The sequence below is a fragment of the Lichenostomus cassidix genome, chromosome 20 (genome assembly GCF_008360975.1).
Source record: "Lichenostomus cassidix isolate B80296 chromosome 20, HeHo_3.0, whole genome shotgun sequence".
Classification (NCBI taxonomy): Eukaryota; Metazoa; Chordata; class Aves; order Passeriformes; family Meliphagidae; genus Lichenostomus; species Lichenostomus cassidix.
Window position 1 is genome coordinate 4,783,735 of NC_139500.1, and position 27,057 is coordinate 4,810,791.

Genomic DNA, 27,057 nt, shown 5'->3' on the forward strand with positions numbered 1-27,057 from the left:
CTCTGAACATAATGAACTTGTGTCTAACAGGTGGTCCCAATTCAACTAAAAGCTGTCTCAGGTACATCACAAGCCAAGCTGGCCATGCAGAGCATTTGGTGGGAAAAGTAACCATCCTGACTGGCCAAAAGTTCAAACCTCCTTGAACTTTCCAGCATATTCTCTGAAGTGCATTATCTCTGCTTGCAGGGCTTACTGCAGCCTTTTATTGTTGTCTTATCTCCAGCCTCTTCCTGCCCCAGCTTCAAAAAGAACATTGAGCATCACAGAACAATATGAATGAGCTAAAAAAAAGCATATATAAACAGCAGCCCAAAATCTTCATCAACCTGGCTACCCAGCAGAGTTGCAGAGGTAGGATGGGGCTTTGCATGGAGAGATGAAGAGAAGTAATCTCTCCTGGCTGATGAGGACAGGGTAACTACAAAATCCCCCCAGACCAACCTATTTGCAGCCCATCAGTGATGTCAAGCTAGGCAGCATCCACTGGGATCACAGGAGGAGGGGAAAAGGCAAACACATCTCAGCTGTGTTTGTGCCAGGAACATAAACTGTGGTCCATTCTTGGGTTTGACAGACTCAGCAGCTTCTCTCCAACCCACACTGCAAACTTTTTGGACAACAACCCTGTAAGCAGTTGATTCCTGCAGTTGTATTTGTGAGACTGCACTGAGCAGTGTTTCCCAGAAGCTGGAGAAAACAACCTTCTCTGTCTGGCTGAGGAGAACGTGTCCCAGAGAAGACCTTTTCCATGGACAACATCCATGCATGACTACTGGGAGAAATCCCCACGCCTGTCAGAGCAGCAAGACAGATCCCAGGCGGTGGGCAGCTCTCTCCTGAGAGCACAGCAGGATCCACACATCTGCACAGACCCACAACAGCAGTCAGGCATCAATGAGGTGCCTCAAAACACACCTGAGTCGAGCCTCTCTACCATGTGCAGGGCAACAGGTCCTGCAGCTCTTCTCATTTGGCAGTTAAAAAAAAAAAAAAACAAAAAAAAACCTGAAACCACAAAGAACATGAAAACTAACCCAAACAGCCCCAAAGTGCCTGGTCCCAGCACCTCCCACCCAGTCCAGGGCTCATGAGCCACAGGCACATCCCATCCCAGGCTGCTGCCATGGGATTTTTGCACAAGGCTCTCTATCTGCCCAGGAAGAGGACGGTTATGACACCAGAGGCTCCACTGGAGACCAGCATAATCTCCCGAGATAAGGCTTGTCTGTGGTGAAAGGAAATTGGCTGCTTTCTTTCAAAGCAGAGCTCCCTTGTAAGTACCTTTCTGCACAGCCTGCATCTCCTCCTGGCCCCGGGGGTCATCCCTGGAGCCCAGGAATAAATCATTCCAGTGGGCTCTGGGCCAGCACAGCCGGCAGCACTGAGAGCTGTGGTTTTCTGTGGAACAGCTCTCCCTGGGATCTGCTTAATTGGGCCCTTTAGACTCGCTTCACATTCCCAAAAGAGCCCACTGTGCCCCACCACTGTTTGCTCAATGCAGGAGCAAACCCAGGAGCCCAATCCATCAAAGCCTGATGCTAATGAAGAGCAGTAACCAATTAGCAATCCCCCAACCGACTCATCAGGGGTTCCTGAAACCTCTGTGTGCTGCAGGGTGTTCACCTACTCTGACTACACTAAAAGTCTCTCGAAAAGCAGTTTTGAGGTCATCCAGGCTATTCAAATTTTGGGCTATTTTTAGGGCTCCAAATTATGTCGGGATATCCGGGAAGACTTCACAGATTTAGCCCCATTCCCACAGAGTTCAAGACCAGATTGCTCACAAACTCATTTTATCCTCAAGGGTTTTTTCTTAATGCTTGGCTTACGCCCTCTTGCTTCTATTGGTATTTTAATTCACTTAAAAAAAAAACCAACTTATTAAACATTATTTAAAGGGAAAATACACTGCAGTTTTTATGGTCGAAACAGATATTTTAAAACATTTCCCATATTGGGAATAAAGGTCTAGAACATCTAAAAAGTCCCATCCTGCCTTTCCCATTAATTTTGGATTGTTGCCACAGAAAACGTGAGAAGCAAAAAGGATGGAATAATTTTTAGAGGCACACAGGCAGGAGAGAGCACAGCAGGTGATTTACACTCCAAGCCAGGCTTTGTAGAAGTGGCAATTACAACACCAATAGCTGGCAACTTACCCAATATTGCCATCATTCCCAAAGGACACATGGGCTGCACGAGAGCTGTCCATCCCAGGAGCAGAGCAGGGATCACAGCAGAGACCTGGGAGAATTCCCAGCTCTGTGAATCAACCACCTTCCCTCCTGCTGGGCTACTCCTTCATTTCCTGTCCGAGAAATACTTTAGTTCTATTTTCCAGCTCTGCTCTTTCTCATCTTCCTATTGGGGTTTATGCTGGCTCAAACTCCTTCGAATTTTAATCAGCCCACAGCATTTTTAATTTTTTTTTTTCCATTTTACACGACAAATTATCATCTACAGCATCAACCACTGCTGTCCTGCTCCCAGGGCTCCTTCACGGATGCACCCTGATTACAGCACCATTTCCAGGAGCTGATTTAGACCATGGATTGCTGTTACCATCAATGGCAGCCCCCATCTCAATCTTTCCCAAGAAAGTCCTCTCAGATCTAGACACTGTCACAGCTGTCCTGGCATCACCAAGCTGGATGCCATGACTACAGACAGAAGCTCTTGCAGATGCCCAAATCTATCTGTTCTAACCCTGTGCATCTTCTTGACCAAAGAGGAAAGTATGTGCCAAATGTTGGCAACTTAATGGCCCAAAATTAGCTGGAATAATTGCTGGGCGATATCCTGCAATTCTCTAATTTGTGGAAGTGCCCAGGCCATGCTGGCCAAGACCACTAGAAGCAAGCTGCAGCATCCTTGCTAGGAGCAAAGCCAATGCTGGCAGAGGATGGAGAAATCCCCAAAACTGGAAGTCATTCCTCCTCCCCTTAATCCAAAATAGCCCCACTGCTGGCTCATCCGGCTCAACACAGAACTCAACTGCTTTGGGGTTAGATGAGGAGAAAGGAATCGTAGGAGGCAGTGTGTTGGCTGAAAATGGCAATGCTGGAAAGTTAATGCAAAGGGGCTGCTAAGGATTGCTGCTGATTTCGGCTTTGAGGCTTGGATTTGAAGGCGGAACCAGACACTCGATTATTGAATCTATAATCCTATAAAGTGCCTGTGCACAGCCTGGGGACAGCTGAATCCTGCCCTGTCCATCACACCAGCACTTGCTCCCCACGGCAGCCAGGGCTGCTGCCCAGAGAACAAACCACACTAACTCACTTGTCTGCAGCATATTATGTTGTGAAATATTTATTGCCTCCCCAATCGGAAGAAAGAAACATTTCTCTCTTGGACATAATGAAGAACACATTTCCAGCACTTAACAGCTGGAAGCTGGAAAGGTGGCCAAAGAAAATCCCTGACTTTTTTTTTTTCCCCTTTAAAGTATGCATCTGGAAAATTCATTTCTGGGGAAGAGGAGACTTCCCAAATCAATCCAAGGAAAGAGTCAAACTTGGTCACAATTTACAGGCAGGGGCTGATAAGATCATATTGTGAGTGCGATATCAGCAACGTGGTTTTTGTCTGCCCCTGTCAGCTCGACTCCAGGAGGATGAAAATAGACTGTTTTTGTTTAATGAGATGCAGCAACTCCCACAGGCAGAGATTTTCAGTATGGTTTCGATCAGCCACTGAAATATCAGGGAATCTTATCTCCCCCCCACATCGCTTCAGCTGATACACTCTGGGTGATGCTGACACATCCCTGACCCTCTGGGGTGGCAAGTGAGGTCTCTGCACTCCCTGGGACCAGCTCCCCCAGCCTGTGACAGCATGAACAGGGAATGACAACTGGCACAGCTTCTTGCAAGCAAAAAACTGCTTTGTCCAGGCCAGAGCCTCACAATAACCCTTCCAAATGGTGAGAGGACCCCTATTCCCCTCCTTCCACTGTTACACCATCACTCTCCACACTGAGTGCACCCCAAGGTCTGGAGCCAGTCATTGATGATGTTGCACATTATCTGCTGAAGAATCCCTGTGCCATGGCTGAATCATCACCTAAAGCTGATGCCAGGCTGCCCAAATCTGCCTCTGCTCCAGGTCACAGAAGGTCCTGCTGGATGGGCATTCCCCAGGTCAGTGCTCCTTGTCCCCAACACCTCAGCAAACCTCTGCTGTGGATGCACTGAGTGCTTTCCCCAGCAGCACAAGCAGCTGATGAGGACAGGAATGCTCCACTTTGGATGGGATGCCTGGGAAAATGTTTCTCCTCTAACTTTCATGACAGGTTCAAATTCTTTTGGAGGGAGGGCTCCTGCGGGTTGTTTTGAAACAGGCGCTGTGTTATTGTAACCAATAACAGGAAATTGATGGCTCGCTATGTGGTGGGACACCAGGCAGTCCCCCTGGGGCAGGCAGCTGACTGTCCCCACCATGGCCATATCCTGTGTGCTGGCTGTCACTGCTGCCTGCCTGGCAGAGTCTGGAAAGCACTGGACATCCTTCAAAGGGCCAGCAGAAGATATAAGGGAAGAGGGAAGGCAGAATGCAGAGCCAGAGCCTTTCCAGATGCCCCATGCCATGCATTGTGGTCCTGTAGCTGAGGGGCAACTGAAGCTTAAATTGTCCAGATTTGGTGCAGCTAGGCTGAGCACCAAAGGCACTTCTAAAAATGAAGTGTGCCACATCCCCTGCCTTGGGGACAGGCAAAGAGACTCCCCTCTCTTCCCGAATCCCTGACTTCCCCCTACCAGCCACTGGGAGAAAAGATGCTTCTGGCAAATTCAAGACTCATCTTTGAGAAGCAGGGTCAGCTCACGCTGTTCTCCAGCATTATCCACCCCAGCATGCAGCCGGGCTGTGCCAGAACAAACAGCTCATCAAATAAACAACACATTAAGACGATGCACGCTGCAGACACGTGCAGTCACTCTGCTCTCCAGCCCCAGCAGCTCCCATGGCTCAGACATCCACAGCAGCTTTACTCTGCTCCCTGCAGAGCCCCATTTTCCTCTGCCCTGCCCCAGTGCTGCCCAAAGCGGGTCTTGCTGCTGACAGAGAAGCCCAGCCCAGCCGCAGCAGCTTCACTTTGCTGAGGACTGATGCTTTCAACACACCTCCAGCCACCCTGGCCAGAAAGGGTTCGGCACACAAAGAAGAAAGAGGGCAACTGCAAACCACATCACTGTAAGTGCTTCTGCTCAGTCAGCGCCGAGCCAGCGGCAGCAATAATCCACCTGCTCACATTTCTCACACCAAATTTCTGGCTGAGGCAGCAGCCAGGGACGGGAGGAAGTGGCACAGCCCAGAACTCCTCGAGCCCATCGGTGTGTTTCAGGTCACGCTCCTGACCCAGTTCCAAATCCGGGTGGTTTTTATTTGCGGAGCTCAGGGAGCCGCGCTGCGGGCTGGGCTGCACTGCCAGCCATGCACCTGTCACCCCTGTGTCCCTTTCAGCAACCTGAGCCAGGGCCACCATGCCACAAACGCGCTCACATCCTGTCCCAGCCCCGGGGACACTGAGGCACGCAGGGCAGGAACGCACCAAGACTCACTGCTGACGTTGGGATGTGGGGAAAATAAACCCCAAAGCCTTCCCAACGCCGGGACCAAAGACAACACCCCAGGCAGCTCATGTTCCCTCCTTCCTGGTAGAGTAGGGACATGATAACTCCATCACTCCAGAAATCCAAGTCCTTAGCCACACTCCCTGCCCAGAAAATAACATCACTGGTGGTGATTTACTATCCCTCAACAGAAGGAAATGAAGGAGCGGAACTCACGTACTGGTCATGGATACAGCATAAACAGGGGATTACAAACTCAGCATGCCTGGAACACCCAGTGCATGTCCTCACTGGAGATGTGTGCAGCCATCAGCACCACAGGCACTGTGAGTTCATCATTATCAGGCACTGGGATTTGCTCTGATTCAGGCAGGGACAGAAGCACTGGAATCAGTGCTGCTCCTTGGAGTGAGAACCAAGGACATGAGGCTGGTGCTTGCAAGGTGGCAGTAGCATTGCTGTAGCACATCATGCCACTAGGAGATCAACAAGAAGCTTTTATTGATGTGGTGTGAATATCCCAAAACACCTTTAGAGCAAGCAAATAACTTCTTCCCTTTCCTAAACACTCGCAGTTGTTCTAAAGGAAGAGCCCTTTGAGTGCAATTTAGCACTGAATACAGCCCTGTGTGTAACAGAGGCATGAATGCCATGGGGTTTGCAATAAGTGGCTGTTGGGAAGAAGTGGGATCACAGCAGGACACCAACCTGAGCAGGTCTGGCTCGTGAGCTGTCAGACAGCTGTACTTCAGTGTACTGTAAACAGCTCCCAAAGGGAGCTTTATAAATATTTTCCAGGATAAACATTTGTAAATAGTGTCTTTCAACATGTCGGACACCAGATTCTCGATGTCCTCTTTTCAAAAGAGAATCAGCATCTTCAAAGGAGGGGAGGCAAAGCCACTCATGCACAGAGCGTAGCTACAAGCAGTCCAGTTTGGCACTGGTCTCCAGAGCTGCTGAGGTGGGTGTCAGCAATAAATGTGTGTCTAGAGGCACAGCCAAAGCCTGCCCTGCAATGCCTCCCAGCCCAGTTCCCAGGCACAGGGTACATCACCCTCACAGCCTCCCGAAATCGGATCTGCCTGGGGAAACGTGATCACCTCCATTCCCCTGCTGCTGAGGGACAGGGGTCACATTCTGCCAAGATCACAGCAAAGCAGACTGGCATCTGCCTCGGAGCCTCATGGTTCATGAAATCAATATACAGACCATGGGAGTAATGCTGTCTCCTCTGCTCTTTGAAGAGCTCCCTCCCTTCCTTCTCCCCAGCCACAAAACCAGGCTCTGGGTGGTCCCTTCCAAGACTGTAAATTGACTTGTTGAAAGCCTCAGCAAAAGAAAGGTCAGATGCCTTACAAACAGCACAACTGACAGTGCTGTACAACCATGCAGACATTATTCCAAGGATAAGCACATCCACACAGCTGCTTGCACCACAGCAGGCATTCATACCTCATCCAGGTGCACAGGTTTCCCCAAAAACAGCACCTGCAGATGCAGTTAGGTGTGATGGACCAAACCTGAACTCTGGCTACACACTGGGGTAAAGGTGGGGTGAGCTGTGGAGCTGCTGCCCTTCCCCATGGATGGCAAATTCCCACAGGATTTCACAGTATCCTTATTCTGATGGCTGGGAAAGACAAGGGGACAGAGAGCAGCAACAAGAACAAAGATATACCTGACAGCAACCTGCAAGTCAGTTTTCAGTCTTTTTCTGCGACCTGCAAACCACATGAGAAACTGCAATTTTGTGCTGCATTGACACACTACAAATCCCACTGCCTCACACCTTAAAAAATAAAATCACCTTGCAGAAGCCCCATCTGCTCAGTAATCTGGGAAAACCCAACTGTCCTACAGGTGCTCTCAGCCTTGCCTGCTGCTGTTGAGCCACACAGCATCACTGCAGGACAAACAGGCATTTACAGCTTGCTCAGCCCCTCCTGCTTCCCTGCTCCCCCTGCCCAGCCCTGGGAAGGAACAGAGATAAGGGGAGTGCTACAGAAAACACTAGGGCTCAAGAAAGCTCTGATTTAGTGGAGATAAGAGGTCTGGGTGAGTAAGCACACACCACTGAAATAAAGACCACTGCTGAAAGAAGGGCAGGCATATGGGATGGCACACATCCAGGGTGGGGGCGCAGCACAGGTGTGTCTGACTTCAGAGGTTAAAAAACAAGTTTTTAAGCAAGAGCTACATTGTCATTGTCACAGCACCAGTCTGATGTGTCCAGCTGGCACTCATGGAAGTGGCTCTCTGGTGGATGCCAAGCAGCCCAGCATGTGCAGAGTGGGATCCCACAGCTCCAGTGAGTGCCCTGCTCCTCTGCCCCCATGGCCTGGGGTAATAATCACACATTTCAGGCAAAAAGCAGCACTGGTATCAAATACACAGTGTGCAGCAGCATCCTCCCCCTGACCTGGCTCACCAAAAGCTCCCAGCACACTCTTCCATCAGGTACACAGATCTGCTACCAAAATTGCTTGAGAGCTTCCTTCAGCCCACGAGACTCATGAGTGACAAGGTTGTGGGGGAAGAAAAGATTAACTGGATAGAAAAATCACATCTCCTCCTGCCGTAGCAAGAGGCAATCCCATCTCTGCAGCAAGCTCAGAGCCAGAGGGAGCCTGCTAAAAACAAAACTGGGGCTCTGCAGGATCCATCCACATGAGCTCCACTCTCCTACCCAGTAACTCCAAACCAAGTGTTTCAGCTGCCAGCCCCAGGGATAACACAAGCCAGCAGTAACAGCTCAGCACAGCCCTGACTCTGAGCACACAATTCCCCAGGCTCCTTAATGAGACATACTAATTTTTCACGCTGTTAAGGGGAAAGCAAACAGCTCAGACATTTCTGTTCCTACATTAGGCTCTCAAGCACATTTGCTGCGTATCTTATCAGCAGCTTCAGCAGCCTTTCTAAGCCGTTTCAAGACTTTGGCCTTCAGAAACCTGGAGAGGGGGTGGAAAAGCCCTCTATTCATTCTTCCTAAAGCACAGCACATTTTCAAGAGGACATTCCTACCATCCAGAGCAAACAAATGTTCCCAACTGTACGTTCTACGAGTTGTTTGAGTTGTAGCAAGTAAGATCAATACAGGTTCACTGCACAAGGTGTTTCAATATTCTTAGAGGAGTTCCTGGGCCAGTTTAGAATTAAAAGGCAGAAGCCAGACAAAAGAATACTTGTCTGTGCTTTAGGCAGCTTGCAGGCTGGTTCTTACACCCAGAGTTTTACAAGCACAGCTCCATCAGTCAGGACCACAAGCTTGTTGGGACAGGCTCTCCAGAAGCTGTACACATCTGGGACCTGCTCCATCCAGACATCCTAGGCTCTGCAGTATTAAAAATAAAATTTAAAAAAATACTGTAAAAGAGCTATAGAAAGACCCTTTTCAGTACTGCCAAAGCCTTGCTGATTTGCTAAGTTTGTTCAGGAAGCCCTTGGCTAAATCATGGGCTGAAAAAAGAAACAGTCAAGTTGCCTTCCACAGGATACAAATGGGATTTTGTGCTTTGGATGAGACTTGAGACATCATCTGCTTCTTCTGTGGCTAAGAGTGAATTAGATCTCTGTGACATTCCCAGCTTTCTGGAGGTCCTGGGCAGTGATGTAAGGATCCCACAGCACAGTATGTACAGATAAATGCCACCTGGTCTGCTGTGACAAACAGGAGCCAAATCTTGTGTCCCACAGGGCACAGTGGGCAGAGCAAGGTGTTAGAGCATAAGCCCAGGTGTCAGCCCACCACAATGAGGAAGAACTATCTCATCTCTCCATACAACAACCCAGGACATCACTGCTTTGGCCTCAGCAAGCAGTTAAATCCCCAACACTGCAACTCACTACTTCTCTTGATATTATCGACACAGCTCTGAATTAATGATAAAAATGAATTATGCCTTCATGGAGCACTAGGGAATCACTAAGCAGAGCCTCCAGCTGTAACACACTGAACAGTGCATGGTCAACCAGCATCTCCACCACTAATTGAATTTTTATAAAAACTCCAGGCCTGTTGCAAGCTCAGCTCTTAATTCAACTAAAAAAAATCCAAGACTGATTTCAACCCTGACAAGGCACAACTTGTACATCCGTGACACAGCAATTTCCCATCATAGAGAGGTTTTCAGACCCAGCCTGCCTGTTACCCACCCAAGTCCTCTTTTTCCTTGCATTCATGGGATTTAAAATAAAATAATAATAAAAAAATCATCCCATGTCATACACTTCACTTCCAGAGCTGCAGGAAATCCATTCTAAGTCTCATGCCAGCTTCAGCTCCAAGGGCTTCCTTGGGCTGTTCTTTCAGCAGCAAGGAGAACAAAGCAACCTTGGCAGCAGGCCACTCTACAAGAAAGTATTTCCCCCAATTCCCTTGGATGAAGTGGATATCCTGTCACAAACCTGCGCGCATGGGAAGGGTGAGGAGGGGAAGGAAACGGAAGAGGACGAATTAGCTAAAAATTGGCACAACGTGAGAGGTCTCAGCTTGCCACCAAAGCCCCTGAAAGGCTTTTCATTTTAAATGGCCAAGTGCCAATGATGAATGACTCACACAAACATCAGAGGAACCCCAAGCTCTCAAACCCTAAAGGAGTTCACCTAAATCCTCCCTCCACTTGGATTTGGAAGAGGACATGGATGCTCAAGCTCTGGCACCTTATCTGTCTGGTTCTGAACCCAGTTCTAGGAGGTGGCAAATGCCTGTCTTTCCTTGTATTTCTCACTTCAACATTCCCAGGGCCAAGTGGTTTTGGAAGGCTGCTCTCTGGACCATTCCAGATCCCACAAGTACCAAGAATCTCCCTTGCACCAAACCCAAGAGCACCCAGCTTCCTTTCTTTTTAGCACTACCTTTCTGTAATTCTTCTTCATGGCTCCTGCAAGCCTTGACAACGCTGGGTTCAAAGCCTGGTGGCTAGCAGATTTCAACAAAGCCAAACCCAACACATGCAAGCAGGTTTATTCTTCTAAAAATCTGCATCCCAGCCGTGCACTAGGTTAGCATTTGTCAGCAAGTTTCCCCACGGTGACACTGCCGTTCACAGCCGGGTGAGCTGACCCAACAGCAGCACATAGCAGGGTCACAGCAGGATTAACATTCCCAGCAGCACTAACACCAGCACAGATCTGCAGCTACAGTGTTTGTGTGGAGTTCTGGCTGCTGTTCTGACCTGCAAGGCTCACAAGAAATGGGATTTGTCCTCACAACCCCCCCCAAGACACCCTTGTATTTCCAGCCCCATTTACAGAGACTTGAAGCAAGACTGCTCCGAGGCAGAAAACGACAAATGGTAGAGAAAGAAATAACCAAACCCCTTCCTGGAGTCCAGCCAAAATCTTTGTGCCCACTACGTTTGGGTGGATGCAGACTTTGCAAAAGCCTGGAATAGGATTAAGGAACAGCTTTAGCAAACAGCCAGGACAACAACAGTGAAGTCATGATGAAGCCAGCGATACAGATTTCTGTTTGCAGTCATGAGTCTGTGTTTACAGTTTGCAACTATGTGCAAATACCAGAAAGCCGTTCTTTTCCTCTTCCCATCGGGGCTTGGCGTTGAGCACATTTAACTAGATCCAAGAGATGCCTTCAGCAGCATGCCAGCTGGATTTTGGGCACAGGGCATGCTCCAATCCACAGTGATGGCAACTTGCAGGAAGCCATAAATAGAGCTCAGCTGAGCGTGTGTGTGTGTGAGGGAGAGCTCTCTGTCAAAGCAGGCAGAGGAAAAAAATGGGAAAGAGCAACTAAAAAAAAAAAATTGTGGCAATTCTCAGTTTGGCTGTTTGCTTGCCCCTGCATGGATTACACAAACAACCACTGGCAAGACTCAGGATGCCAAGCAGAAGATGTAAAGTGATTCTCAGGCAGGGCACATTGACCAGAGCAAGTTACACACACAAGCTTTGCCAGGAAAGGACAAGGTTCACTGTCCTTCTGCTCCATCAAGGACACATTTTTCAGCACACAGCTTCATGGAAAAACCCATCAGTGACATGCATCCTCTAGGATAAAGGCAACTTCTTTTAAGGGAAGCTGTTCTAACTTCCAGATAACTATGTACACCATGCAACACGAGCTCAGCTGGCTGAGCCCCAGCTTCTCCAGGTAGATGTGGCTGGGAACAAGGGGCATGGTGCTTCCTGCCATAAATGTTTGACAGAGGGAAGGACAAGACCGTCCAAATTCCATCCTAACACTGTTCTCCAGGAGCTCTGACTGACAAGTCCTGGCAAGTCCTGGTGCAGCATCAATTGCTGGCCCTGTTACCTGCTCATCCTCTCCCTGTCTCTGCCTGGCTGCCTTGCCAAAGCACTGGGGCCAGGTTGGGGTGCCTGGAGGAAAGAGGCAACGTTGCTTCCTACACTGCACAAACAGGAGCTGGCACCATCCAGACCCACCTTCCATCAGCAGTGACCTCATGTTAACAAAGGCTTTTTTATAGTCACACTTGGCAAGCCCTTCTGTGGAGAACAAAACGTCATTCCTGTCATTCTTGTCAGAGTCTCTGGTGGCCAAAGCAGCCCCAAACCACTGCCCAGACCTTGCCTTGTGCAGAGTCATCCATGTGTCACTCTCAAGGCCTCCTCCCTGATCTCCCAGTATGGCACATCCCTGTTCCCATCTCTCCTCTCTAACCATCCCCTCAGGATGTCTCCAGACACAAAACCTCACTCACCAGCTCTGTGTGAATAGGCCACATTTCCCTAATAAACTACCACTGATCTGGAATTTGCTCTTAAGCCATTTAGGAAGTCTCTTCCACCCCAGCATGCCAGGCATGTGCCTCTCCCCTTGTGTCTTCCTACTGATCTCCCTTTTTATTCCTATCAAATGGGAAGCAATGTACTATTTATTGCACTGCTTGGCACCACATACAGGAGGGGAGGTCTGGAATTTGAAGAGCACTGAATCCAGAAAACAGGAAACGACTGAGGATCAAGGCTGGGCACAGCCCAAAGCCCACATTTATGACTATAATAAAAGGATAAGGCAGAGTTGAACGCAGGGTGAGCCAGGCTTGGTAAAGCATCAAAAGAAAGGTGCAGGGGGCTAGAACAGGCTTGAAAGAGCAGAGAAGCTGACTAGGCAGATGATCAAAAGTGTATTTAGCATCCTCCCTGCCAGCCCTGTAGATCTGAGCCAGGACATAGCTGTGCTGGAGGGCAAGGACAGCTCCTGGAATTGTGCCCCAGGAAGCAGGAAGAGCTCACTTGAGGGGCTTCTCATCCTGACCAGGATGAGCATCAAGAACTGAACTGGCTGAGCACTGCCACAGGATGAGCTTGTCTCCCAGCCCCATACCAAGAGCAGGACTGGCAGCAATTCCAGGCTCACAGCCCTCAGTTTCAGCAGCTTCAGCACTTGGGTGTGTGTGCAGGACATGAATTCATGGACAGATGAGAACCCACAGGGCTCAGGGATGCCCTCACTTGCTGGAGGAAGATGACAGAGAAAGAAAAGCTGCACAGAGCCAAGACAAGAGCTTGACTCAAGAAATCATTCTCTTCTGCAACAGATTTTGTAGTCATTGGTCTGTTGCTGCACAGGCTCCTGCAGCCAGGCCATGCATGGAAAAATGGAGATAAAATACAGCATTCCCATTCTGCAGGTGGGACAAGCCAAAGCACAGAAAACACTAAACCACTTCACAGGATGCCAGCATGCTGTGTCAGAGCTGTGAGCCTCCCCGGTTCCACTGCATACACTGACCTTCCCCAAAAACTCCCTGTAACATCTCTGTGAAGGAGGAAAACACAGCACAGCCAGAGGTCTGACCCAGCTGGTCGTGCTGTGTTTGAACTCGCCTGGCACAGCCCTGCACAGCCCGGCCAGAGCTGACCCCAGAGCACATGTACCCCACACACACCCCAGGCAGGGCATGCTCTTGTTTTCCAGCCCAGCCAAGCAGACACTTTCCAGGAGAACAGCAAGAAATTACAAGGCTTGCCTTCCAGCTATTCATTACAAACTAAAGCCTCCTCTAAGCCAGCCTGACCTCTCCCCAGCCTGCACTCGCCCCGTGGCTCTCTGCTGATCTTTGAAGGATCCCAGGGAGTTGAGAAGGAAGGGACAGCCTGGAGGGAATGGGGAGCTCCACATCAGGAGACCTCACCATCAGCCTCTTTGTTTCTCATCACACCAACATTATAAACAGGCAACAACACCTAGGGAGAAGCCACAGTGGAAATCTTGCATGCATTTCTTAGAACCAGCAATTATCCTTTCATCAGTCATTACCTGGAGCTGTTCTGGGGGGAAGGCTGAGGCTTATTTTAACACCTGGCTCAGGTCTAGGCAGAGCAAGCACAGCCTCTGGGAAGATTAAGCTGTTGAAGCACAAGGGTCATTTGTACAAGATGCAAAGGACAGGCAGAAACAACCTCCTGGAGGCCACAGAAGGTGCCACAATGCTGAGTGACCTGCTCAGAGCTCCCCTGCTCTTCCCCGTGCTCACAGCCCTGCAGACGTGAGGCAGGGCAGGTCTTTTGGCAATCAGATGTTACAAGTGAAATACCATCTACTCCCTGCAGCCCTGGAACTCTGATTTTAAGCAGCACTGGTTCGTGGCTTGAGTAAACATAACACACAATTAAAATTCATGTGTCACCCATGATTTACCTACTCTGGTGTTCTGCACATCTTTTCCCTTAACAGCAACCAACAGCAGCAGCAACAGAGAGGGAAGAAGTTTCAGCCTTGGCTGCTCTGGATCCTGGAGCTTGGCATCCAAATTGGCAAGGCTGCTTGAAAAGGAGAGGATGGGTCTGCTCTTGCTGCCAGAAGAGACAGATCCCCACTTGATTAACAGCCAGACACTCCCTTCCCCTCACCTGAGCAGCTCCCACACAGCCCTTGGAGCCAGGAATCTGGTGGGAGTTGGCAGATGGTCCTTCTCGACCTTTCTGCCTAAGTGAAGACAAAAATCTCACTTTATCAGCACAAAAAAAAAAAATTAAAGCAGGTTCCCCTGCTTGTCCAGGTCAGGGGAACTGCAGTTTTGAAGAAAACAGAAGAGACTTCACAGCTATGTTAATTTAAACAATAAAGTGGGAAATAAATTTGGACAGAAGATCCATCCACTTTGGCTCAGCTCCAGCTCCCAGGGCTGAATGCTCTCCCAGTCACACTTTTTCTGCTTTTCCCAGAAGAAGCATTACAAATATACACCATTCTTCCATTGCACAGCCATGGCAAAGGACAACAGCACTCAATAGGCTCTGCAGCTAAATGGGAGCCACAGACCATCTCAGATCAGGGAACTACAGTTCTGAAGCCTCTAAAAAGATAAACATCTACTACTTTTGAAGCATTTCATGGCAATTGGAGAGGACTCTACACAGGAGAAGAGAGCTGTTGAAAGCAAAAAAAAGATTTCAGCTGAGCCTACTTAACGTGCTTTATTTTTAATACTGCTTTTGCTCCAAGAGCCAGAGAACAATCTGGAGAAAGAACGTCTTTGTTAGAGATTTTACGCCCCAGCCCTTTATTTAAGGTGCAAAAGCTCACAATGAATGTCACTAAGCCCTCCTACCCCTTTCCCACAGTGGTGCCCCAGCACAGCTAAGACCAAGTAGGAGTAGTTACCAAGCAGTTACTCCTCGGCAGTAAGTGAAGTTGCAGCTCTGGCAGACCCCATTGGAATTACCAGAAAACCCAAGAGGTACTTCTCAAAACACCTAGAAAGTTATCAACCCTTGCTGAGACATCCCATAGTGACTACAAAATACACTTTCCAACTGGCCCTGGAGCTTGGCTCACAATTCATTTCCTTTCCACTTTTGTGAATTACCAATGAATGCAACCTTTTTTTCCCCTTTTTAACCCCAAAGGGAGCTGCATTTTAAGGCATAACATCCTGGAGCTCTCCAAAGCAAGAGGCTTCTCCTCTCTCCTCAGCAGAAGTGAATGGATGTTGGTGTTTCTGTCAGGCACTGGCCAACTCAATACCTTTGGGGTGTAAATCAGAACTCCCTGCAGAGCCTGAGTCTCAAATCCTGCTGTTCCCTAGTGTCACCAGGGCCAGCAGAAAACACAGGGGAAAAAAGGGACTTCCCAGCCACCTTCTCACTGCAGTAATTAACCCCAAGCAAGCACTGGCACGAAGCTCCTGCTCTTGCATGACTGCAAGCATTCCTCCCCCAGAGTTTATCATAAAGCACCAACTATCCATAAACATCTCAAGGAAGGGCTGGCCTGGGTTCACCTTCATGCAAGGAAGATGTCAGGCTCTGGCAGGGAGCCAGCCATTCATGTTTCTTTAAAACTTGTCAGCTCTGACTCAAACAACCCTTTTGGGGGGGAAAAAAAAAGGAATCTTCCATCACACCCCTTCCTCCCCCTCCACCCACTGTGGTACTTAATCACAGCAGGATCCCAGGCGACAATTCCCATGGTGGCAGTGAGTCATGGTCTCCTGTCCTTCTGCTCTCTGTGCAGCCCCTCTGCAGCAGAGGCACATTCCCATTTCCCATTTCCAGCTGGCCTGGAGGCTCCAGGCAGGAGAGGAAAGAGCTTGGAGCTGAGCAGCAGCAGGGAAGGCTTAAGAGCCTCCATCACATCATGGATCTTTGCCCTCCAAGCCAGGTAGGACAGCTAGTTTTGGGATTTTGACAAGTCCAGATTGTCCAGCAACAGCAGTGTCCTGCCAGCACACTGCATTCTCAATTCTTCTACTCTCCAATACCTGAGCCATGCTTCATCATGGTGCCATGAAGTATTTTACATCAAAATCATGCAGTGGCCCAGCCATTCATCCTAAATAAACTAAGCAAAGGGTCATGATTAAAAGCAAGAAAAAAAAATTCCCTCTCCATACACCTCAACAGCTCCTAAAATCCATTTAACTTTCCTCCCTGGAGCTGTTCATCTTATTTCTGGCACTCAGACCTGAGTCTGACACGGAAACCTTCAAGCGACTTTTCCTCCTCTTACAGCATTTCTCCCCCACCTATTCTGAAAAGGAAAATCCCTCCTCCCCAAGGAGGCAGGAGCTGACAAGGTACCAGCAGGAGCAATTCCCACCCAAGCCCCCAGCAGATCATCAGACACAGCCCCTTCCCAAGCCATGGTGGGAGCCCTGATCCGCCTTGCTGATGAAGCCATTAAGATTAGGCTGCTGCTGGCACTAAGATGACGTGAGGAGGGTGTTTAATATCCTCACACCAGCTGGGTGGCCAGCCCAAGCCATTCTGGAACTTATTTGCTGGCTGTGAATATTCCTCCTCCTCTCCTTCCCACAGGATTTTAACACCCCTGTGAGGAGAGCAAACTCTGGGCCAGCAAAAGCAAAGACCAACAGGCTGCTTAATTAACTGACCCTCTCCCAGTTGCCACAGCCTCGCCAAACGCTGGAGAAATCCAATTCCAGCAGGTAATTAAGCATGGAGAGGGATGAAGCCAGCAGGGAAGCACAGCAGCAAAGGAAGGGGCTGACAGCACAACCCCCTGTGCCAGCCCCTGCCGTGTCCCCAGTGCCATCAGCACTCAGGCACTCAGCCCCCAGAGGGACAAACAGTGGCTCTGAGTCCCTTAAATCAAACCTTAATTGGTCCAAGAGTTCTCTACACAGAGCAAGGAGAGGCCTCATTTGCCAGCCAAAAAAACAGCCCTGCTGGCTGACATGCCCAGGAGGGTGGTGCTACCTGTGCTGTTTTCACAGGTATCCAAGGAATTTGGCTGCCAGGCACGCTGGCCTGATCCTGCACTTGCCCTGCTGACCACACTGAATCCCAGGAATCTCTTTCTCTTCCATCCTTTCAACCAGAGTCGACTTCAAAAGGAGGAAATTAGCGATTCTCTAACATTTAATCTTGTTTCTATTGCCCGACCTACCAAAACAAAGGAGTTAAAAGCAAAGAACTGACTCTCACCAGGAGCATAAACAGGTTATTACAGCAATTACATGCAATAAGGCCATGTATAAAGGGGAAGCCACTGAAAACAGGCTGAAGCTTTAGGCTTGTGCTGCTTTTGGGACTAGCTGGGTTTATTATGTATTGCCAAGGTGACAGGGAAGCAGAGGGCCTGTGAGCCCAGAGAAAATTCACACCAGGTGAAGCATCTGCCACCAGCATCACACATGCAAATTCTGGTACCAATCCTGCAGAAATGATGGTGCAAACCCATCTCTCTCAGCGCCAAGGGCAAACAGAGTCAGGAGAGAGAAGGTCAGCTTAGATCAGCTCAGTTTTAACAGCTCTGAAGTCCTCCTGAATTATTCCAGGCTATCAGAACAGCAGCTCTGAAGGCTGCAAGTCCCAGGTGAGCCAAACCCAGCAGCTTGCAGGCACACAGTGCAGCTGGGCTAGCTCTGGCCTTCAGCCAGAAAGTTGCCACAGAGGATGACAAAGAGGAGGAGAAGCTCCCGAAGGAAAGCTGATCTTTGAAAATCTCCCTCCAGAGAAGCGGTTAGTGATGGAAAAGCCACATTGCAGGCTGGCCCTTGGTCACAGGGGGAAGCAGTGCAAAGCAATCCACCCACCAGCACATCCCTGCCAGCTGGGATGTTTCTAAGAGACACAGCAGATGCCACCTACGCTGGTGAGGGTTCTGCTCCCCAAGTGTGGCCCCAGGAGGCTTTGCCCACGCAGCTCTCGTGCCCTGGGCAGCAGCAGCAGATATTTCACTGGTGCTGGTGCAGCACAGCTTTAGACAGCTGGCACTCATGGAGAGAACAAATTGATGGTGTTTGGCAGACTCCAGATGAGTGCTACAGCAAGGCAGGGAGTGGATCAGAGCCAATTTTGAGGACTAAAGTGTGTGTTTGAGGTATCAAACAGAAGGGTATCATAATCAATACAGCCTGGGATGTAAATTTGGTGTCAGGCACCTTGCAAACCAAGGTGACAAATGAGCCTTTACTCCAGCAGAGAGAGTGAAAAAGCCATCTGTGAAGTCACTGTGAAGTTTCAGTGTCCATCAAGGCTCAAAATCACTGCAAACAGTGTAAACTCCCAAAGGACCATGACTCAGCCCCCAAAAGGCTGCCGAGCAATCACAGCACACAGGTTTCCTGTGGGAGAGGTGAGCTGTCCACAGCTCCAAATTACCCCATCCCACCAACTTCCCAGCCAAGGAGGTCCCAAACTCAGCCTTTGGGGCTGGCAGGGTTTTTAGCAGAGCTTGAGGAGGCATCTCTGGGGAGATGAGAGCCCATCTCTGCCTGTTCATGGGGGCACTTCAGTCAATGCTGCTAAAGTGTTGTAGACTAACAGAGCAAACGTCCCAAACCCTGAATTACAAGGACCAAGGCTGCCAGGGAGCAGAGGCCTCACACATGCCCAGCCCCAGGGATTGAGGAGTTCTCCCACCCAACAGCTGGAGCAGCAGTTCCATACCCAGAGCAGACCCACAACTCTTCAGATCCCTGGCTGACAAAGCTTTCCTGCCTCTACAGCTCCATCCTTTCCTGCTGCTTCCCTCTGAGATGAGGAAAATCTGAGAGAATACTCATTTCCAGAGGGACATTCTGCAGATGAATAGGAGCAGCAGAGGAGGTGGGGGCTGGCAGCCCTGCTGTTACAATGGTAATTCCCTTTGATTTGCCAGCATTAGAGACCAAGCACCCTATGTCTTTTATAGGAAGGCCTTCAGAACGGCTTAAAAGAGTTTTGAAAGCACCAGTTAAATTTCTCAGGGCTGTTATTTTCCCATTTTGGGGCAAAGCCTTGCTAACTGTCCCCCTCTGAGAGGCAGCCACCCTCTAAGGGGAACGGCACCTACATAATGTGATGAGCTTCCACAAGCAACTCAACTTCTAGGGATAAATCTAAATAGTAACAATAAAGAGCACAACGTAGTTAACACTACAAACAGGCAAGAGGTTTTGCCTCCCCTATTTTAATCAGGGCCTCCTGCCCTGTCATTAATGAGCAGATTTTGTTCCACACTTCCAGCAAGGTCCACTAAAGGATTTCAGAAGCAGAGCAGCTGTTCCTCACCCACATGGTCTACAACACAATGAAGAAAGGATCTGTGTTACCTGTCCAAGGTCCAGGGTGACGTTGACCTGGTTGAACTCCAGCCCCCGGGAGAGAGGGGGGCTCTGCCACCAGCGCTCTGTGCCATCGATGGCATTTGTGATGGGGTGAGCCTTGTTGCTGTTGGCAGAGGAGCAGATGTCGCAGTACTGGCCCTGGTGGGAAGTACAAAAAACAACATTTAACTGGTTAGAAAAAGGTGGTATGGAACAAACAGGTATCACAGCAATTCAGAAAATATAGGGTATAAGCGTGCTAATGCAAATCAAGATACAGAGATTTCTGTGTGCACCAATTTAAAGTGTGGATGGAAAAAGGTACAGGAAAAGGCTCAAAACCTCCATAACCACCCAGTGTAGAATTTGGGCTGCTCTAAGCAGCATCCCTCCTGAATTTCAGATGTGCAGTGAGCCTTGGCAAAAGATCCCACACTCAAAGCACTGCTTATCAGAAGCAGAGCAGTATCTGAAGGAGAAGCTGCACAGCAATGCAGAGCAGTGGCTCAAACTTCATGGCCAGCAGCTCCTCTGCTGGGGTTGCCAATCACACCCACCCTGCCGAGCCCAGGGATCCTGACCTGAACCATTCAGTCATTTCTATGGACTCAGACTGGCAGTTCCTCTGCCCAACTCCCTGCAATCTGTTTCTTGCCCACCCATTCATTGCACAGTACAGTTCTTTCAGCTACATTTTCAAGCCCAGTCTCGCAGCCAAGCTCCTTTTGCTGATGATGCTGCAGTGCAAGGCCAGAAAGGGACAGCCCCAGCTGTCAGCTGGCCAGGGACTGCCATCACTTCTCTGCCTCGCTTTTGTGGCCCGGGTGGTTTTGTCAGCTCCATGGACACGCTGCCAGAGAAAACAGCCCTGCAACTTTAACAGCACCTCCAGAGCAGGATCAGACAAAGACCTGAGCTGTTAGGGGCAATTCTTTCTCTCTCATTAATGGACAAATGAATCTGACCCACGCTCAAAGAAACCTGCAAAGAGCCCTGAAAACTGGCAAATTGTTTTGTGGAGCCACTGTTGTGTCACTTGAATTGCTGCTACAAACAGCCTGGAAGGGAACTGTGTCACAGGCAGTTTGCTTTTTAAAGGCACAGTTATCCCCAGGCAGGAATGCTGCCCTTGCCTGTCCCAGCTGCAGCCAGTGTTAATATTACACCAGGTACAAGATCTCAAGACAGGCAATCCCCTTCCTGCCCCTGCAAGGGCTGAGGCAAGGCAGAACCACCACAGAATGTGATTTTCCAGATGCTCCAAACTCTGCAGGAACCTCAGTGCAAAGGAAACAGCATTTCACAGCATTATTCCCCACTGCCATACCCTTTGTTATTTGCAAGCAATTATGCAATACCAATTGTCCTGAAAAAGGACACTTTTAAATTAACTCCTCTAGAGATGTGAGAATAGAGACAGGCAAGGACAAAGCCAAAGAAAAGGTGAGCTGAAACCATCCAGGTAGCCCTGGCACTCATGCAGGGAGCACCCGCTGCACAGAGAGGTCACAAGGCTGGTTTGGACATGCTTTTAGGCAGGAGGGAGAGCAGACCAGATAAAACTGACCCAACTCTTCAGCACAAACCTCTAATGGGAACCGGTGCAACAGGTTGTGTGGAAATTTCTGCTGCACAATACACAGCACTGAGGTCGCGGGGGAAGCGAGGCAAGATTACAAAACGAGGATAAATAAGAAAAAAAAATAAAGTGCTTTCATGCTTTAAATTCTTGCCACAGATGTAAAAACCATTTTGAACCCGAAGCTCACATCGATGGGAGACAGTCAACTCAAGTTGAGTAAGAGGGGAGGAAAAATTAGGATCAGCTGCTCCACATTTATAATGCTGCTGTTGTCCCTCCCTGGGCAGCCTGCTGGGCTGGGAACACATCAACAGCTGAACCAGGTTTGCTGCTCAGAGTGTGATTAGCCTCTCTGATGCACCAGTTGCTCATTAGTTGTTTCATTAGAGCCAGACCTAAACCTGACCAGAATCATTCCCAGCTATTTGTATTTTAGAGCAACTCAGGCTGCTGCACATTGTGTCAGGTTCTCTACGGGGAAGTTCTGACATCAGCAAGAGGATTTTAATTAAAAAGCAATTGTGAGCTGCAGGCTTAGCAGAGACAGCAGGTTGCCAGAGCAGGAGAGGCGTGGACACTTGTAGGTACAGCCAGAGAAAGAACTTCAGCAATGCAAGGAGTTGCAGGGCAGCTCTGGGAACATAAATCTGCCACTGACAGAGCAAACTGCAAAGAGGGAGAGATAAGGAGGAGGTTTGAATGAAGGGCAGTTTCCAGACACCTGCAAGGCCTGATCCTGCTCAGGTCAGTGGGAACTTTGAAGTGTCCCCTGAGCACAGTGACAAGCTAGGCACCCTGCTGGCACCACTCACCCCAGGGAATGCAGGTGGCTTTGTCCCACTTTATCTGGCCCTGCCACAACCAGCTCACCTCACCTGATTTATCAGAAAGCCACAGGGAGCATAGGCTGCTGGGGACGAGGTAAAAAGGGCAGGAAATGGGGTGTAAAAAGTACTGCTTCAGACAAAGTGCCTGACGCAAGTTGGTCCCAGGGCTGTCCCTGCAGAGCAGTGCTCACACCTGTCTCACCAGGTGTCTTTTCTGTGGGCAACGGTTTTTTCTGTAATTGTGTTTTCAGCCACAGTTAAACCACTGAAATCCAACACTATCATAGATGTAAACACAGAAGAGACACACACACAGAGCCCTGGGCTGAGGCAGATTCCTTCAGCCACAAAGGGTCACACACCAGGGACAAGGCATGGGACAAAGAGGCACAAGAACAAATGGTCAGTGATACTGCAGGGCATCAAAAGGGACTGACAATTCTGGAAGACTGAGAGGACCAGAGCTCTGGTCAGTGCCCATGCTGCTCAGGCAAGGATAGCTCAGGGCTGCAATTCAGCATGCAAAGCAGTGCCCTGAACACAGGGCTGGGGTCAAGACAGGCTTCAGAGCAAGGCAAAAGCAGCACTGATTTGAAATCAGTCAAATCCGTTGCATGTTCCGAAATTCCAAGGTCTATAATTGCGTCAATTAATGCCAGTAACCTGCTTTGCTGTTACGCTCCTAATCTGAAATAATCATCTACAACTCTGCCCCACCCCAGGAGCAGTGCACAATCCCTGCTGGGTTTGGAACAGCCCCGAGGGCACACGAGTGGATGGGGAACATGAGCACATGTCTGCCTTTGCAGAGCTGTCTGTCTTGGAAGACAGTTACAAGCATCTCCAGTAAAGCTTAATAAAAGAAACCTGTGATTTCTCTTTTGCCTCATCCTCAAGACATTATCATTAAGGCAGGGCTGCCCACACTGAGCAGTGAGTTTGACAAGGGAAGCAAACCTCCATGGCAAGTCCCTTTCAGCACACCTCAGCAGTGCTGTGCATCACATCCTTCCAGACTGAAAAGCCCCCCACAGTTGCAAATGCAGTCTTCTGCCAAAAAGCCCTGAATAAAGCAGAGGAAACTCCTTGAAAAGGTTTACAGCCTTCCCACAAGCTGTGCCAAAACCACTGCAAGTGTCTTTAGGGCAGCATTATTTCAGAAAACTTAATGATTATTGACATTTTAAGACCATCAAGTTTTAAAGTCAGTGAACTCCCTTTTCTGAAGTCTTCTACAATGTCAAATTAAACCAGCAGAAAACAGAGAACTGACTGAACTAATTTATTATCGAATTTTTGTTTTTCCTAGGTCTTCAATCAAGCAAATGTCCCTTCACCACCACATCATGTGGATGTCTCTTGGAGGGTCCCAAGTGCCATTTTTCCAGTATTCCTGACAAAATCCCCTCATGCCATAGCCACATCACACATGAGCAGTACTGAGCAGCTGAATGGAGAAGGGACTCTGGGCCGGTGGGACAGGCAGGCAGTGAGGACATGCATGTGGAGTTCATTATTGTTGTTTCAGTCTGCTCAAATTGAACACTTCCCTCCCACCTCCCTCCTTGCTTTAGTCACCGGGTGGTGCCAAAACCCCTAAAGGGGGATGAATTGGGAACTCTGACCTCTGCTCTGATGCCTCCTGTTTCCTCCCCTCCCTTTTAGGTGCTGCCTGTGGTCATGGAAAGGAGCCACTACAAAAGGATTTTTTTCTAAAGCTTTCAAACTGAGCGAAGCCTGCTGGCCTGGGAAGTGGTGCTCAGATCAAAGCCCCCCTGTGCCAGAGCTGCACAGGGGACAGAGGGAGGGGGTGCTGCAGAATTCCACAGCTGAGGAGCTGTGTTTGGCAGTGGGGGCATGCTGAGGCTGCCCCCGGAGCTGGTACAGCCTCAAGGGTTTCTTCTGGTCACCAGCATCCTTCGTGCTGCGGGTCATGCTGAGCTAGCAGGGTGGCCAGAGCACAGATGGACACATGTGGAGTGATAAATGCACACCCACATTTGCCAGCTTTCCCAAGCAGCCTTATCCTCCCAGTTTTGCTTGGCACACCATTCACATATTTGTTTCAAAGTGCACAGAGTAGCAGTTTTTCACCTTTCCTTATTCCTTTGCCTCACTGGAGGCAAAATTACTACAAGCCTCCTGCTACTGGGCCTTAAGGCAAAGCTCCTTCGAGTTACACTACTTCAAAGTGCAGAGAAGTGAAACATCACTTTAAAAGGTGGCAAAACTCGGAGTCAGGTTTTTGCCATCCAGTGACATCTTCGACAATTTATACTACACAGACAGCAAAATTCCATGTCACAACCACACAATAGCCCGAAAATTCCTAGTGCAGCACTAACTCGGGAGAATGCATCCAGAATGAGAAAAATGCTTCAGAGATGATCTTATAACAATGCCACCCCCACCAAAAGGCGGAGAAAGGCTCGGTCTGAGAAAGGGACAGCTCTCCCTTGCCTGTCCTTACTGTTAACAGGGACAACCCTGCTGCTCCAGGGCAACAGGTGACTGACTGGCACCACAACCCTCACCAGCAACACGCAGAAAACCCTGAGCAGCAGCTGGTGGCTCCATGGCTAGCTTCAGAGCATTTCAAATCAGAGCTGCTCTTCCCAGCTTGGGCTGCCCTCAGGGGGGACACTGGCTCTGGAGTTCCTGCAACTAAACCTGGTGTTTTACAAGCCCGTTTACAACTGTTCTTTCCTCTCTCCAAGGGAGCCATTGCTGTTACACTGCACTGCAGCTTTTACCGTCGACATTCCTGGCTGCAACTCCCTCTGGGCAGCTTAAAATGGGACCCCTGAGATAAGTCACCTGACATTCGCTGGTAAAAATCCACCCTCGTAATTTTCCCCTCTGCTCATCCCAACGCCCCACCGAACACACGGCGGGGTTAAAACACATCAAGGTAAATATTATCACGTTCAAGACACATCAAGGTAAACATTATCGTAATTGTCATAACGACTCCCTGCCCAGCAAAAGGCATTTGGCTGCTGGTTTGCCCGGGATTTTATAAACACAAAGAACCCACAACTTCAAAAATAACGCCCCGGGAGCTCAGCGAGCCGCGTTCGATGCGAGCAGCTCCTGGCAAGGCTGGGAGAGAGATGGAGCACGTGCGTCGCACTGCCCCGCTGCTCCCGGCGGGCCTGGCCAGGCGATGGATGCCCTGAGACCACCCCTTCCTGAGCCCCCAGCACCGACCACCGCGGCTGCTGGACCAGCCGTGCCCGAGGCAGCGCGGATGGGATGGGATGGATGGGCAAACACGCGCGGAGCGGGGCCGGGCTATCCCCGCCGCACCTCTGCCCTCCGCCGCGACACGGCGAACCTTGGGGTTCGGACCGTGCCCTGCTCCCGGCCCGGCCGTACCTGGATGGTCTGGTTGGGGTCCCCCCCGGCCACCGGGCCCCCCACCAGCTTGCAGTACAGATCCTCCACGGCGCGGCGGCTGCCGCCCGCCGCCTCCTCGCCGCAGGTGGCGGTGGCGGAGATGCGGGTGCCCTCGGCCAGGTTGAAGTAGGGCGGGTGGAGGCTGTGCCCGTTCACATCGCTGGGGAAGGAGGCGGGCGGCCGGGCGGCGGCGGGCAGCGCCAGCAGCAGCGGCAGCAGCAGGAGCCGCGCACCGCCCCGCTCCGCCGCCCTCGCCATGTTCGCTCGGCGGGGCCGGGCAGGGCAGCGCTACCGGCCCGGCTCGGTTCAGCTCAGCTCGGATCGACTCCCACGGGTGTGCTGCTGCCGCTCGGCTCGGCTCTGCCCCGCTCGGCTCTGCCCCGCACTGCCGCCGCCGCGCTACTTCAGCCCCGGCAGCGGGGAGGGGCCGCACAGCCCCGCCGCCCCGGTTAACCCTTTGCCGCCCCGCCAGCCCCTCTGCCCGCCCGGCCGAGCCCCGCCAGCCCCCGGGCCCGCCGGAGCGCGGGGAGGCCGAGCGGGGTGCAGGGATGCTCCCCCTCCCCGACAAGCGGGGCTCGGGATCCCCCGGGAACAATGTGCCCATTGTACGTGCGGCGCTGCGCTGCCCGCGGCGGCTCGCTGGTGTTTCGGTGCGTTAAACTCCATTAACCGAGAGATCGACAGGGTTATCTGCAGGAAAAACCCGATTACTAATTAACAAAACAGGGGAAAGCTCCACCAAAGCCACTTCGCTCTGCGCGAGGTGTTGCTGTGGGTTCTCATTGAATTTGGCCGGTTAGAATTTTACTTCCACTTTCCCCGGAAAGGATGGCTTTTGGGAAATGACTTTACCTTTTCACCTAAGGGGGAAGGAAGCAGCTCAGCGATAACCCAGTTTTCTCCCATCCCTCCTCTGCCCGTGGACAATCCCTCCGTGGTGTGACTTGCAAGGACACACACACATTGTCAGGTCTTTATTTGCTGCTGGGGGGAAGACACTTTACACATAAAAACCTGAACATAAATATATAACAACACATAAATTAACTCATCAAACCAGTGCTTTGATTTTCTGGCAAACACAGACTCTTTTCAAACCCAAGAATTAAATGATACACTCAAAATGTGCCTGAACTGGACAAGACTGTTTTTTTAAAGCAGGAGATACCAAGAGACCAGGTCTGGACTCCGAACAGTTGGATCGCTGCGGTATTTGAACCCCACAGGAAGCAAAACAAGTTCTTAAGCGTGTCCAGGTCTTCGCAAGCTGCTGCAGGGCATTTGCTCTTTGCATCAAATCATCCTCTTTGTTTCTCTTTTTTCCTGTGGAGCCAAGGAGGTACCAATCTTCTTGGAAAAGGTCTTAAACGTGAAAAGCTGGGAAAAAAAAAAAAAAAAAAAGCATGGTGACGTGTGTGGCTCAAATATGTAGTTCCACAGAATGAAAAATGAATTTACACATGGCGTGTACCAGCCAAGCTCTGCAATTACACTGATTTCAGCACTTTCAGGGGGCCTTTGAAAGATCCCTGTAACTGTATGTGGAGCACTGTAACTGTCTGTAGGTGTATATATCGATTTATTGTAAGATTTCCACAAGGTGTAGCGGGCAGCGGGGCTCTCGCAGCCTTCCGGCCAGGGCAAGGGATGCTGGTGGAGGAGTGCAGGAGCCCTGATGCCATGGGGAG

General features: G+C 50.1%; 1 protein-coding gene and 1 long non-coding RNA gene across 5 annotated transcripts in view; both read right to left on the reverse strand.

Moving 5' to 3' along the window:
• Positions 1-25,733, reverse strand: part of LAMA5 (laminin subunit alpha 5) — an 84,492-nt gene extending 58,759 nt beyond the window's left edge. For all 3 annotated transcript variants that reach the window (XM_085079395.1, XM_085079394.1, XM_085079393.1), the window contains exons 1-2: positions 25,349-25,733; positions 19,568-19,720 (exon numbers count right to left, since the gene is read on the reverse strand). In XM_085079395.1, coding sequence (XP_084935521.1) covers positions 19,568-19,720; positions 25,349-25,627 — 432 coding nt within the window. In that variant the 5' untranslated portion in view covers positions 25,628-25,733. The remainder of the gene's footprint in view (positions 1-19,567; positions 19,721-25,348) is intronic.
• Positions 25,734-26,309: 576 nt separating this feature from the next.
• The window catches only part of LOC146428592 (uncharacterized), a 29,497-nt gene continuing 28,749 nt past the window's right edge, over positions 26,310-27,057 (reverse strand). For both annotated transcript variants that reach the window (XR_014856043.1, XR_014856042.1), the window contains one exon: positions 26,310-26,746. This is a non-coding gene — a long non-coding RNA (uncharacterized LOC146428592). The remainder of the gene's footprint in view (positions 26,747-27,057) is intronic.